At 46.1% G+C, this 15487-nt stretch overlaps 1 protein-coding gene across 5 annotated transcripts in view; it reads right to left on the bottom strand.

Moving 5' to 3' along the window:
* LOC135530492 (rab-3A-interacting protein-like) overlaps window positions 1-15487 on the bottom strand; it is a 67446-nt gene that overhangs the window by 5632 nt on the left and 46327 nt on the right. For all 5 annotated transcript variants that reach the window (XR_010453857.1, XM_064958807.1, XM_064958805.1 and 2 more), the window contains 2 exons: window positions 8234-8346; window positions 3372-3471 (listed from right to left, as the gene is read on the bottom strand). Coding sequence is in view for 4 of the 5 variants with exons in the window: in XM_064958807.1 (XP_064814879.1) it covers window positions 3372-3471; window positions 8234-8346 (213 nt within the window). In the remaining variant the exon portion in view is untranslated. The remainder of the gene's footprint in view (window positions 1-3371; window positions 3472-8233; window positions 8347-15487) is intronic.

The raw sequence follows: 15487 nt of genomic DNA, 5'->3' as shown, positions 1-15487 counted from the left end.
TTGTCAATTTTCATCCGCGGAGTGGACTCCAGCCTAAGCGTGACAGAGGAGTTTTTGGCTTTACGTCCTATGCATGGCACAACTACGGGGCATGATTTGTATGAAGAGGTGTCAAGATGTGTAAATGAGATGGAGCTGCCTTGGGAAAAACTCGTGGGTTTGACAACCGACGGAGCACCTGCGATGTGTGGACACAGGAGCGGACTGGTGGCGAAGATACGGGAAAAGATGCAAGAGGAAAACGCGACAGGTGAGCTGACAGCTTATCATTGTATCATACACCAGGAAGCGTTGTGCGGTAAAGCCTTGAAAATGGAGCATGTAATGAGCATCATCACGCGCACAGTTAACTTTATCAGAGCCAAAGGTTTGAATCACCGCCAGTTCAAGGCATTTCTGACGGAGTTAGAAACGGAGCATGGTGATTTGCCTTATCACACAGAGGTGCGATGGCTAAGCCAGGGAAAGGTGCTTCAAAGATGTTTCGAGCTTCGTGAGGAGATTTGTCTGTTCTTGGACAGCAAAGGGAAAGACACAACACAACTCCGAGACGAAATGTTTCTGTGTGAAATGGCTTTTCTGTGTGACATTACGAGTCATCTGAATGCAATGAACTTGCAGCTGCAGGGTCGGGATCATGTCATCTCTGATATGTACAGTACAGTGAAGGCATTTAAAACCAAACTGACTCTGTGGGAGACGCAGATGCGGAAAGAAAATTTGAGCCACTTTCCCAGCTGCCAGACCATGAAAGAGAAGCTCTCTACCAGTGCGTTCCCGAGCGCACAGTTGGCTGATAAAATAGGTATGCTTGCCGCTGACTTTCGACGCCGATTTGCTGACTTTGAAGCACAAAAAAGCAGGTTGGAACTGCTCGGTAACCCATTTGCTGTTGATGTGGAAAGCTCACCACCAAACCTCCAAATGGAGTTGATTGACCTCCAATGCAATGATGCACTGAGGGCAAAATATGCGGCAGTGGGTGCTGCGGAGTTCGCCCGTTTCCTCCCCGACACAATGCCCCAGCTGCGCATCCAGGCTGCTCAAACGTTGTCTATGTTTGGCAGCACATACCTGTGTGAACAACTTTTTTCTTTGATGAACCTGAACAAAACATCACACAGAAGTCGACTTACTGCTGAACACCTCCACTCAATTCTGAGGATTTCCTCAGCTCAGAGCCTTACCCCGAACATTGATGAACTTGTGGAAAAAATATTTCAGTTGAGTGGATGATAGAAAATTGCTATTATTGTTTTTTTCTTTGAAGTAAATTTAGCCCACTTTTGCTAAAATAGAAAATATAGGCTACTGATGGTGCCTTGAATACCGGTTTCTTTCATTTAATGTTCATGTTATGGGGATTTTTATATAAAGGAAATTTGTCTTTTGTGTCTGTTGAAAATTAAAGATTACTGACAGAGCCATAAGAAAATATTGCTTTATTTATCTGATCATATTGGAATATATTTGTTAGGTTTTCAGTAGGTTCAATTAGGTTCACTAGACTATATGCGTCATTTAAAAATTTTTCAATGAACATTCGAACAGTCCGGCCCTCGGCTTGTAGCTAAATTTTTTATTTGGCCCTCCGTCCATTTGACTTTGACACCCCTGTCGTAGGGGATTACAGGTTGATAAATGAGAGTGCTGTAGTCGTATGGAATTACAGGTTGATAAATGAGAGTGCTGTAGTCGTATGGAATTACAGGTTGATAAATGAGAGTGCTGTAGATGTCGTAGGGGATTACAGGTTGATAAATGAGAGTGCTGTAGTCGTATGGAATTACAGGTTGATAAATGAGAGTGCTGTAGATGTCGTAGGGGATTACAGGTTGATAAATGAGAGTGCTGTAGACGTCGTAAGGGACTACAGGTTGATAAACAGAGCTGTAGACGTCGTAGGGGATTACAGGTTGATAAATGAGAGTGCTGTAGTCGTATGGAATTACAGGTTGATAAATGAGAGTGCTGTAGACGTCGTAGGGGATTACAGGTTGATAAATGAGAGTGCTGTAAACGTCGTAAGGGACTACTGGTTGATAAATGAGAGTGCTGTAGACGTCGTAAGGGATTACAGGTTGATAAATGAGAGTGCTGTGGACGTCGTAGGGGATTACAGGTTGATAAATGAGAGTGCTGTAGACGTCGTAAGGGATTACAGGTTGATAAATGAGAGTGCTGTAGACGTCTTAGGGGACTACAGGTTGATAAATGAGAGTGCTGTAGATGTCGTATGGGTTTACAGGTTGATAAATGAGAGTGCTGTAGACGTCGTATGGGTTTACAGGTTGATAAATGAGAGTGCTGTAGACGTCGTAGGGGACTACAGGTTGATAAATGAGAGTGCTGTAGACGTCATATGGGTTTACAGGTTGATAAATGAGAGTGCTGTAGATGTCGTATGGGTTTACAGGTTGATAAATGAGAGTGCTGTAGACGTCGTAGGGGACTACTGGTTGATAAATGAGAGTACTGTAGACGTCGTAGGGGACTACAGGTTGATAAATGAGAGTGCTGTAGACGTCGTAGGGGACTACAGGTTGATAAATGAGAGTGCTGTAGACGTCGTATGGGTTTACAGGTTGATAAATGAGAGTGCTGTAGACGTCGTAGGGGACTACTGGTTGATAAATGAGAGTGCTGTAGATGTCGTATGGAATTACAGGTTGATAATGAGAGTGCTGTAGACGTCGTAGGGGACTACAGGTTGATAAATGAGAGTGCTGTAGACGTCGTAGGGGACTACAGGTTGATAAATGAGAGTGCTGTAGACGTCGTAGGGGACTACAGGTTGATAAATGAGAGTGCTGTAGACGTCGTAGGGGACTACAGGTTGATAAATGAGAGTGCTGTAGACGTCGTAGGGGACTACAGGTTGCTATATGAGAGTGCTGTAGACGTCGTAGGGGACTACAGCTTGATAAATGAGAGTGCTGTAGACGTCGTAGGGGACTACAGGTTGATAAATGAGAGTGCTGTAGACGTCGTAGGGGACTACAGGTTGATAAATGAGAGTGCTGTAGACGTCGTAGGGGACTACAGGTTGATAAATGAGAGTGCTGTAGACGTCGTAGGGGACTACAGGTTGATAAATGAGAGTGCTGTAGACGTCGTAGGGGACTACAGGTTGATAAATGAGAGTGCTGTAGACGTCGTAGGGGACTACAGGTTGATAAATGAGAGTGCTGTAGACGTCGTAGGGGATTACAGGTTGATAAATGAGAGTGCTGTAGACGTCGTAGGGGACTACAGCTTGATAAATGAGAGTGCTGTCGACGTTGTAGGGGATTACAGGTTGATAAATGAGAGTGCTGTAGACGTCGTAGGGGACTACAGGTTGATAAATGAGAGTGCTGTAGACAACTCACCCGATAACGACAGAAAGGAGACACGTAGTAATAGTTGCTGGAATCACCAAACTTGATTCTGTGCTTGCAGGTTTTGGTCTGGCCACTAAGGGCACACTTTCTGTGAGGAGAGACAAGAAACAGAGAGACAGTGATAAGAAAGACCATTCTGAAACCAAGTGATAAGGAAGACCATTCTGAAACCAAGTGATAAGGAAGACCATTCTGAAACCAAGTGGTAAGGAAGACCATTCTGAAACCAAGTGGTAAGGAAGACCATTCTGAAACCAAGTGATAAGAAAGACCATTCTGAAACCAAGTGGTAAGGAAGACCATTCTGAAACCAAGTGATAAGGAAGACCATTCTGAAACCAAGTGGTAAGGAAGACCATTCTGAAACCAAGTGGTAAGAAAGACCATTCTGAAACCAAGTGGTAAGAAAGACCATTCTGAAACCAAGTGGTAAGGAAGACCATTCTGAAACCAAGTGATAAGAAAGACCATTCTGAAACCAAGTGGTAAGGAAGACCATTCTGAAACCAAGTGGTAAGAAAGACCATTCTGAAACCAAGTGGTAAGAAAGACCATTCTGAAACCAAGTGGTAAGGAAGACCATTCTGAAACCAAGTGGTAAGGAAGACCATTCTGAAACCAAGTGGTAAGAAAGACCATTCTGATACCAAGTGGTAAGGAAGACCATTCTGAAACCAAGTGGTAAGGAAGAGGCCCAGTATTACCCTGAAAACAGCTGAATGTCTCATCACCTAAAGCTCAACATCACAGCACATTGAGAGACCAGGCCTGGCCAGCCTAACTGGACTGATCATGTTTAAGGAATAGAAAGAGGGATGGAGGACACACACAGAGCGAGGGGGAGAGACACACAGAGCGAGGGGAAGAGACACAGAGCGAGGGGGAGAGACACACAGAGCGAGGGGGAGAGACACACAGAGCGAGGGGAGACACACACAGAGCGAGGGGGAGAGACACAGAGCGAGGGGGAGAGACACAGAGCGAGGGGGAGAGACACAGAGCGAGGGGGAGAGACACAGAGCGAGGGGGAGAGACACACAGAGCGAGGGGGAGAGACACAGAGCGAGGGGGAGACACACAGAGCGAGGGGGAGACACATAGAGCGAGGGGGAGAGACACATCGAGGAAGAATGAAAGAAATGGTGAGAGCAGGGTGGAACCAGAATGAATGCGGTCTTTGGGTAAACACATTGTATTCCCTTCACACAGACAGTGAACCACTGAGAACAAAAACATAATTTCCCCCAATTCTCTCTTCTTCCTCCCAACTTGAACAAATAATCTCCTTTAATCCACAAAATATTCTAACCAAGGTCAGAGACATTATCAGGAAGTCAATTGCCAGCGGTGGATTCTGATTGGTCACGGTTGGGTGAGGAAGGAGGATAGCCGTTTCAGTACATTGTAATCTCCCCCTAGGATTCTAGAGAGATGATTACTGATTCATATTGTAGACAGAGCAGAAGGAGAGCATATTAAACACAGACATGGAGATACACTATATATTCAAATGTATGTGGACACCCTTTCAAAAATCAGTGGATTCGGCTATTTCAACCTCAACCGTTGCTGACAGGTGTAGAAAACTGAGCACACTGCCATGCGATCTCCATAGACAAACATTAGCAGTAGAATGGCCTTACTGAAGAGCTCAGTGACTTTTTTAAATGTATTTTTATTTATTTAAATTTTACCCCTTTTTCTCCCCAATTTCGTGGTATCCAATTGTTTAGTAGCTACTATCTTGTCTCATCACTACAACTCCCGTACGGGTTCGGGAGAGACGAAGGTTGAAAGTCATGCGTCCTCCGATACACAACCCAACCAAGCCGCACTGCTTCTTAACACAGCGCCATCCAACCCGGAAACCAGCTGCGCCAATGTGTCGGAGAAAACACCATGCACCTGGCAGCCTTGGTTAGCGCGCACTGCGCCCGGCCCGCCACAGGAGTCGCTGGTGCGCGATGAGACAAGGATTTCCCTACCGGCCAAACCCTCCCTAACCCGGACGACGCTAGGCCAATTGTGCGTCACCCCACGGACCTCCCGGTCGCGGCCGGTTACGACAGAGCCTGGGTGCGAACCCAGAGTCTCTGGTGGCACAGCTGGCGCTGCAGTACAGCGTCCTTAACCACTGCGTCACTGAGCTCAGTGACTTTTAACGTGGCACCGTCATAGGATGCCACCTTTTCAACAAGTCAGTTCGTTAAATTTCTGCCCTACTAGAGCTGCCCCGGTCAACTGTAAGTGCTGTTATTGTGAAGTGGAAACGTCTAGGAGAAAAACAGTGATAGGCCACACAAGCTCACAGAAAGGGACCATCGAGAGCTGAAGTGGGTTGAGTGTATAAAAAGGGACCATCGAGAGCTGAAGTGGGTAGAGTGTATAAAAAGGGACCATCGAGAGCTGAAGTGGGTAGAGTGTATAAAAAGGGACCATCAAGAGCTGAAGTGGGTAGAGTGTATAAAAAGGGACCATCGAGAGCTGAAGTGGGTTGAGTGTATAAAAAATAAATTTAAGTCTGTCCTCGGTTGCATCACTCTCTACCGAGTTCCAAACTGCTGCTGGAAGCAACATCAGCACAAAACTGTTGGTCAGGAGATTCATGAAATGGGTTTCCATGGCAGAACAGCAACACACGAGCCCAGAATCAGCAATGCCAAGCGACGGCTGCAGTGGCGTAAAGCTCAACGCCATTGGACTCTGGAGCAGCGGAAACGTGTTCTCTGGAGGGATGAGTCCCGCTTCACCATCTGGCAGTCCGACGTACCAATCTGGGTTTTGAGAATGCCAGGAGAACGCTACCTGCCCCAATGCACAGTGACCTTTCCTGTTTCAGCAGGACAACACCCCGTGCACAAAGCCAGGTTCATACAGAAGTGGTTTGTCGAGATCAGTGTGGAAGAACTTGACTGGCCTGTATAGGCCTGACCTAAACCCCATCCAACACCTTTGGGATGAATTGGAACGCCGACGGCGAGCCAGACCTAATCACCCAACATCAGTGTCTGACCTCACTAATGCTCGTTGGCTAAATGGAAGAAAGTCCACTCAGCAATGTTCCAACAACTAATGGAAACTCTTCCCAGAAGAGTGGAGGCTGTTGTAGCAGCAATGGAGGGGACCAACTCCATATTAATGCCCAAGATTTTGGAATGAGGTGTTTGATGAGCAGGTGTCCACATACTTTTGGCCATGTAGTGTAAGTGGAGGAGCATGTTGCTAGAATGTGAGGCATATTAAACAGAAGGAACATGGAGAACAGTGGAGGAACATGTTAGAATGTGAGGCCTATTAAACACGAGGGAACATGGAGAACATGGAGAACAGTGGAGGAACATGCTAGAATGTGAGGCATATTAAACAGAAGGAACATGGAGAACATGGAGAACAGTGGAGGAACATGTTAGAATGTGAGGCCTATTAAACAGAGGGAACATGGAGAACAGTGGAGGACATGTTAGAATGTGACTGAGGAACATACAGAGAACAGCAGTGAACAAAACGAAGAGAAAACGGTAGGGTGAATGAATGATAGACAACTGTAGATGGTTACTGATAATTCCTCTCAACTTTTGTAAACAATGAGCAGTGGTGGTCAGTGTGTTAGCGGGGGTAGTCGTTAGATGGGCTAGTCGTTAGATGGGCTAGTCGTTAGCAGGGTTAGCCGTTAGCCGGGTTAGCAGGGTTAGCCGTTAGCCGGGTTAGCAGGGTTAGCCGTTAGCCGGGTTAGCAGGGTTAGCCGGGTTAGCAGGGTTAGCCGTTAGTCGGGTTAGCTGGGGTAGTGGTCAGCGTGTTAGCTGGGGTAGTGGTCAGCGTGTCAGCTGGGGTAGCGGTCAGCTGGGGTAGCGGTCAGCGTGTCAGCTGGGGTAGTGGTCAGCGTGTCAGCTGGAGTAGTGGTCAGCGTGTCAGCTGGGGTAGTGGTCAGCTGGGCTAGTCGTTAGCAGGGTTAGCCGTTAGCCGGGTTAGCTGGGGTAGTCATCAGCTGGGGTCGTCGTCAGCTGGGGTAGTGGTCAGCGTGTCAGCTGGGGTAGTCGTCAGCGTGTCAGCTGGGGTAGTGGTCAGCGTGTCAGCTGGGGTAGTGGTCAGCGTGTTAGCTGGGGTAGTTGTCAGCGTGTTAGCTGGGGTAGTCGTCAGCGTGTTAGCTGGGGTAGTCGTCAGCGTGTTAGCTGGGGTAGTTGTCACCTGGGGTAGTTGTCACCTGGGGTAGTTGTTAGCATGTTAGCTGGGGTAGTTGTCACCTGGGGTAGTTGTTAGCATGTTAGCTGGGGTAGTTGTCACCTGGGGTAGTTGTTAGCGTGTCAGCTGGGGTAGTTGTCACCTGGGGTAGTCGTCAGCTGGGGTAGTTGTTAGCATGTCAGCTGGGGTTGTCGTCAGCTGGGGTAGTTGTTAGCATGTCAGCTGGGGTAGTTGTCACCTGGGGTAGTCGTCAGCGTGTTAGCTGGGGTAGTCGTCAGCTGGGGTAGTTGTTAGCATGTCAGCTGGGGTAGTCGTCAGCTGGGGTAGTCGTCAGCTGGGGTAGTCGTCAGCTGGGGTAGTCGTCAGCTGGGGTAGTCGTCAGCTGGGGTAGTCGTCAGCTGGGGTAGTCGTCAGCTGGGGTAGTCGTCAGCGTGTTAGCTGGGGTAGTCGTCAGCTGGGGTAGTCACCAGCGTGTTAGCTGGGGTAGTCGTCAGCTGGGGTAGTTGTCAGCGGGGGTAGTTGTCAGCGTGTTAGCTGGGGTAGTCGTCAGCTGGGGTAGTCGTCAGCTGGGGTAGTTGTTAGCATGTTAGCTGGGGTAGTGGTCACCTGGGGTAGTTGTTAGCATGTTAGCTGGGGTAGTTGTCAGCTGGGGTAGTTGTTAGCGTACTCACTTTGGTCCTCCACACTCCACAGCAGAGGCCTTGACGACAGGCAGCGTCTGGAAGCCCACCGGCTCCACACTGAGCGTGTTCCTCTCCACTGCCTCCAAGATGGCCGACCCCAGCTACAGGAGATGTTAGGGGTCAGGGTGAAAGTACATTATATTTATAGACAGTACTGCTTCAGTTACTTCTAGTTTTAGTCAACATTTCTAAATACTTCTTTCAGTCAGTGTCAGTTTTTCTCATCTGTCAGTACCTCTATTCTCCCACAAGAGGGCAGTGTAACAGATCAGTCTAATCAGAGTACAGAATAGTGTTGCAGGGAATACCGAAACGTCTGTACATTTTTGAGTGTTCTGAAGCTGCATTAGCTCCACAGTCCCCACTCATGCTGCACAGACACTAACACGCTTGAATAATGCTACACGGACCGTAATGAAATTGTTCATTACGGTTCGCAAAACAATGTCCATACAGGCCAGAATTGTTTTTACAATGCAGGATGATACCGGTAGCTTCCAGGTTTAAAATGTAGGCAAACTTTCCTAACTCGACTACAGATGAATTCACTACCCACGTACTTTGTGATAATTACCAAACCATAATGCAAAATAGGCAGATTTTAAAGCTGATTGTCACCACAAACTTTATTAATTGACTTAGTCTCCATTGCAGCACCAAAAACGAATTCTCTCCTTTGCCTCCTCCTGGTTTCCAGTAGATTCCATACCCACAATCAGCCTAACAAATGACACTCATTTAAAGAGACAGCGCACACGTCTATAAAGAAGACTGCTTTTTTTTCTACACAAATGTTGTTAATCAGTACAATAAAATATGTTCTCTTATCCGTTACCAATAAGTCGTAAATGAAAAGGGATTGTTTGTCGTCTGTAACCTCATGAAATCAGCCAAAACAAGCTGAATAACTCAATAAATACACACAGTCCTATTGAATAATATGCATTCACCTGTATTATGAATAGACCTAGTCGACATCCTGATTTACCCAGTTCACCAATAGAGATGGAACATTCCAATAACTGATTACCATTATGGAGTCAGATAGGTAAAAGTCTAATTGATTGTATATGATTGTATAATTTATTAATTACTGCATATAAGGCTGTCTCCGTGAACAATGTTGCAAGTAAAACATTTCAAATGTAATGATATTGAACTCAAAAGCTGAATTTATCTGTCTGGATCAAGTGCCATTCTGTAACTTTGGCAAATATGTCTTTTCTATGTGTGATCTAGTTTTGGTATCAAGTGATGTGATGCTATAGAGTATGGTGATAGTAAAGCTGGTATTGGGTTGGAAGTTAAAATGGTCGTATGGTGACAACACTTGTACCGAACACTAATGACAACACTAGTACCGAACACTAATGACAACACTAGTACCGAACACTAATGACAACACTAGTACAGAACACTAATGACAACACTAGTACAGAACACTAATGACAACACTAGTACAGAACACTAATGACAACACTAGTACCGAACACTGGTGACAACACTAGTACAGAACACTAATGACAACACTAGTACAGAACACTAATGAGAACACTAGTACCGAACACTAATGACAACACTAGTACAGAACACTAACGAGAACACTAGTACCGAACACTAACGACAGCACTAGTACAGAACACTAATGACAACACTAGTACAGAATACTAATGACAACACTAGTACAGAATACTAATGACAACACTAGTACAGAATACTAATGACAACACTAGTACAGAACACTAATGACAACACTAGTACAGAACACTAATGACAACACTAGTACCGAACACTAATGACAACACTAGTACAGAATACTAATGACAACACTAGTACAGAACACTAATGACAACACTAGTACCGAACACTGGTGACAACACTAGTACAGAACACTGGTGACAACACTAGTCCAGAACACTAACGACAACACTAGTCCAGAACACTAACGACAACACTAGTCCAGAACACTAACGACAACACTAGTACCGAACACTAATGACAGCACTAGTACAGAATACTAATGACAACACTAGTACCGAACACTAATGACAACACTAATGACAACACTAGTACCGAACACTAATGACAACACTAATGACAACACTAGTACAGAACACTAATGACAACACTAACGACAACACCAGTCCAGAACACTAACGACAACACCAGTCCAGAACACTAACGACAACACCAGTCCAGAACACTAACGACAACACCAGTCCAGAACACTAACGACAACACCAGTCCAGAACACTAACGACAACACCAGTCCAGAACACTAACGACAACACCAGTCCAGAACACTAACGACAACACCAGTACCGAACACTAACGACAACACCAGTACCGAACACTAACGACAACACCAGTACCGAACACTAACGACAACACTAGTCCCGAACACTAATGACAACACTAGTCCCGAACACTAATGACAACACTAGTACCGAACACTAATGACAACACTAGTCCAGAACACTAATGACAACACTAGTCCAGAACACCAGTCCAGAACACTAACGACAACACTAGTCCAGAACACTAACGACAACACCAGTCCAGAAGACTAACGACAACACCAGTCCAGAAGACTAACGACAACACCAGTCCAGAACACTAACGACAGCACCAGTCCAGAACACTAACGACAGCACCAGTCCAGAACACTAACGACAGCACCAGTCCAGAACACTAACGACAGCACCAGTCCAGAACACTAACGACAGCACCAGTCCAGAACACTAACGACAGCACCAGTCCAGAACACTAACGACAGCACCAGTCCAGAACACTAACGACAGCACCAGTCCCGAACACTAACGACAGCACCAGTCCCGAACACTAACGACAGCACCAGTCCCGAACACTAACGACAACACCAGTCCCGAACACTAACGACAACACCAGTCCAGAACACTAACGACAACACCAGTCCAGAACACTAACGACAACACCAGTCCAGAACACTAACGACAACACCAGTCCAGAACACTAACGACAACACCAGTCCAGAACACTAACGACAACACCAGTCCAGAACACTAACGACAGCACCAGTCCAGAACACTAACGACAGCACCAGTCCAGAACACTAACGACAGCACCAGTACCGAACACTAATGACAGCACTAGTACCGAACACTAATGACAACACTAGTCCCGAACACTAATGACAACACTAGTCCCGAACACTAATGACAACACTAGTCCCGAACACTAATGACAACACTAGTACCGAACACTAATGACAACACTAGTCCAGAACACTAATCCAGAACACTAACGACAACACTAGTCCAGAACACTAACGACAACACTAGTCCAGAACACTAACGACAACACTAGTCCAGAACACTAACGACAACACTAGTCCAGAACACTAACGACAACACTAGTCCAGAACACTAACGACAACACTAGTCCAGAACACTAACGACAACACTAGTCCAGAACACTAACGACAACACTAGTCCAGAACACTAACGACAACACTAGTACCGAACACTAACGACAACACTAGTACCGAACACTAACGACAACACTAGTACCGAACACTAATGACAACACTAGTACCGAACACTAATGACAACACTAGTACCGAACACTAATGACAACACTAGTACCGAACACTAACGACAACACTAGTCCAGAACACTAACGACAACACTAGTACCGAACACTAACGACAACACTAGTACCGAACACTAACGACAACACTAGTACCGAACACTAATGACAACACTAGTACCGAACACTAATGACAACACTAGTACAGAACACTAATGACAACACTAACGACAACACCAGTCCAGAACACTAACGACAACACCAGTCCAGAACACTAACGACAACACCAGTCCAGAACACTAACGACAACACCAGTCCAGAACACTAACGACAACACCAGTCCAGAACACTAACGACAACACCAGTCCAGAACACTAACGACAACACCAGTCCAGAACACTAACGACAACACCAGTCCAGAACACTAACGACAACACCAGTCCAGAACACTAACGACAACACCAGTACCGAACACTAACGACAACACCAGTACCGAACACTAACGACAACACCAGTACCGAACACTAACGACAACACCAGTCCCGAACACTAACGACAACACTAGTCCCGAACACTAATGACAACACTAGTACCGAACACTAATGACAACACTAGTCCAGAACACTAATGACAACACTAGTCCAGAACACCAGTCCAGAACACTAACGACAACACCAGTCCAGAACACTAACGACAACACCAGTCCAGAACACTAACGACAACACCAGTCCAGAACACTAACGACAACACCAGTCCAGAACACTAACGACAACACCAGTCCAGAACACTAACGACAACACCAGTCCAGAAGACTAACGACAACACCAGTCCAGAACACTAACGACAACACCAGTCCAGAACACTAACGACAGCACCAGTCCAGAACACTAACGACAGCACCAGTCCAGAACACTAACGACAGCACCAGTCCAGAACACTAACGACAGCACCAGTCCAGAACACTAACGACAGCACCAGTCCAGAACACTAACGACAGCACCAGTCCAGAACACTAACGACAGCACCAGTCCAGAACACTAACGACAGCACCAGTCCCGAACACTAACGACAGCACCAGTCCCGAACACTAACGACAGCACCAGTCCCGAACACTAACGACAACACCAGTCCCGAACACTAACGACAGCACCAGTCCAGAACACTAACGACAGCACCAGTCCAGAACACTAACGACAGCACCAGTACCGAACACTAATGACAGCACTAGTACCGAACACTAATGACAACACTAGTCCCGAACACTAATGACAACACTAGTCCCGAACACTAATGACAACACTAGTCCCGAACACTAATGACAACACTAGTACCGAACACTAATGACAACACTAGTCCAGAACACTAATCCAGAACACTAACGACAACACTAGTCCAGAACACTAACGGCAACACTAGTCCAGAACACTAACGACAACACTAGTCCAGAACACTAACGACAACACTAGTCCAGAACACTAACGACAACACTAGTCCAGAACACTAACGACAACACTAGTCCAGAACACTAACGACAACACTAGTCCAGAACACTAACGACAACACTAGTCCAGAACACTAACGACAACACTAGTACCGAACACTAACGACAACACTAGTACCGAACACTAACGACAACACTAGTACCGAACACTAATGACAACACTAGTACCGAACACTAATGACAACACTAGTACCGAACACTAATGACAACACTAGTACCGAACACTAACGACAACACTAGTCCAGAACACTAACGACAACACTAGTACCGAACACTAACGACAACACTAGTACCGAACACTAACGACAACACTAGTACCGAACACTAATGACAACACTAGTACCGAACACTAATGACAACACTAGTACAGAACACTAATGACAACACTAACGACAACACCAGTCCAGAACACTAACGACAACACCAGTCCAGAACACTAACGACAACACCAGTCCAGAACACTAACGACAACACCAGTCCAGAACACTAACGACAACACCAGTCCAGAACACTAACGACAACACCAGTCCAGAACACTAACGACAACACCAGTCCAGAACACTAACGACAACACCAGTCCAGAACACTAACGACAACACCAGTCCAGAACACTAACGACAACACCAGTCCAGAAGACTAACGACAACACCAGTCCAGAACACTAACGACAACACCAGTCCAGAACACTAACGACAGCACCAGTCCAGAACACTAACGACAGCACCAGTCCAGAACACTAACGACAGCACCAGTCCAGAACACTAACGACAGCACCAGTCCAGAACACTAACGACAGCACCAGTCCAGAACACTAACGACAGCACCAGTCCAGAACACTAACGACAGCACCAGTCCCGAACACTAACGACAGCACCAGTCCCGAACACTAACGACAGCACCAGTCCCGAACACTAACGACAACACCAGTCCCGAACACTAACGACAACACCAGTCCAGAACACTAACGACAACACCAGTCCAGAACACTAACGACAACACCAGTCCAGAACACTAACGACAACACCAGTCCAGAACACTAACGACAACACCAGTCCAGAACACTAATGACAACACTAGTCCCGAACACTAATGACAACACTAGTCCCGAACACTAATGACAACACTAGTACCGAACACTAATGACAACACTAGTCCAGAACACTAATCCAGAACACTAACGACAACACTAGTCCAGAACACTAACGACAACACTAGTCCAGAACACTAACGACAACACTAGTCCAGAACACTAACGACAACACTAGTCCAGAACACTAACGACAACACTAGTCCAGAACACTAACGACAACACTAGTCCAGAACACTAACGACAACACTAGTCCAGAACACTAACGACAACACTAGTCCAGAACACTAACGACAACACTAGTACCGAACACTAACGACAACACTAGTACCGAACACTAACGACAACACTAGTACCGAACACTAATGACAACACTAGTACCGAACACTAATGACAACACTAGTACCGAACACTAATGACAACACTAGTACCGAAAACTAATGACATTTAAATTTACATTTAAGTCATTTAGCAGACGCTCTTATCCAGAGCGACTTACAAATTGGTGAATTCACCTTCTGACATCCAGTGGAACAGCCACTTTACAATAGTGCATCTAAATCATTAAGGGGGGGGGGGTGAGAAGGATTACTTATCCTATCCTAGGTATTCCTTGAAGAGGTGGGGTTTCAGGTGTCTCCGGAAGGTGGTGATTGACTCCGCTGTCCTGGCGGATGACAGCACTAGTACCGAACACTAATGACAACACTAGTACCGAACACTAATGACAACACTAGTACCGAACACTAATGACAACACTAGTCCCGAACACTAATGACAACACTAGTCCCGAACACTAATGACAACACTAGTCCCGAACACTAATGACAACACTAGTACCGAACACTAATGACAACACTAGTCCCGAAAACTAATGACAACACTAGTCCAGAACACTAGTCCAGAACACTAACGACAACACTAGTCCAGAACACTAACGACAACACTAGTCCAGAACACTAACGACAACACTAGTCCAGAACACTAACGACAACACTAGTCCAGAACACTAACGACAACACTAGTCCAGAACACTAACGACAACACTAGTCCAGAACACTAACGACAACACTAGTCCCGAACACTA

Source organism: Oncorhynchus masou, unplaced genomic scaffold (genome assembly GCF_036934945.1).
Source record: "Oncorhynchus masou masou isolate Uvic2021 unplaced genomic scaffold, UVic_Omas_1.1 unplaced_scaffold_1354, whole genome shotgun sequence".
Classification (NCBI taxonomy): domain Eukaryota; kingdom Metazoa; phylum Chordata; class Actinopteri; order Salmoniformes; family Salmonidae; genus Oncorhynchus; species Oncorhynchus masou.
The sequence above is the reverse complement of the archived record's forward strand: the minus strand, read 5'-3'. Positions and strand labels throughout refer to the sequence as shown.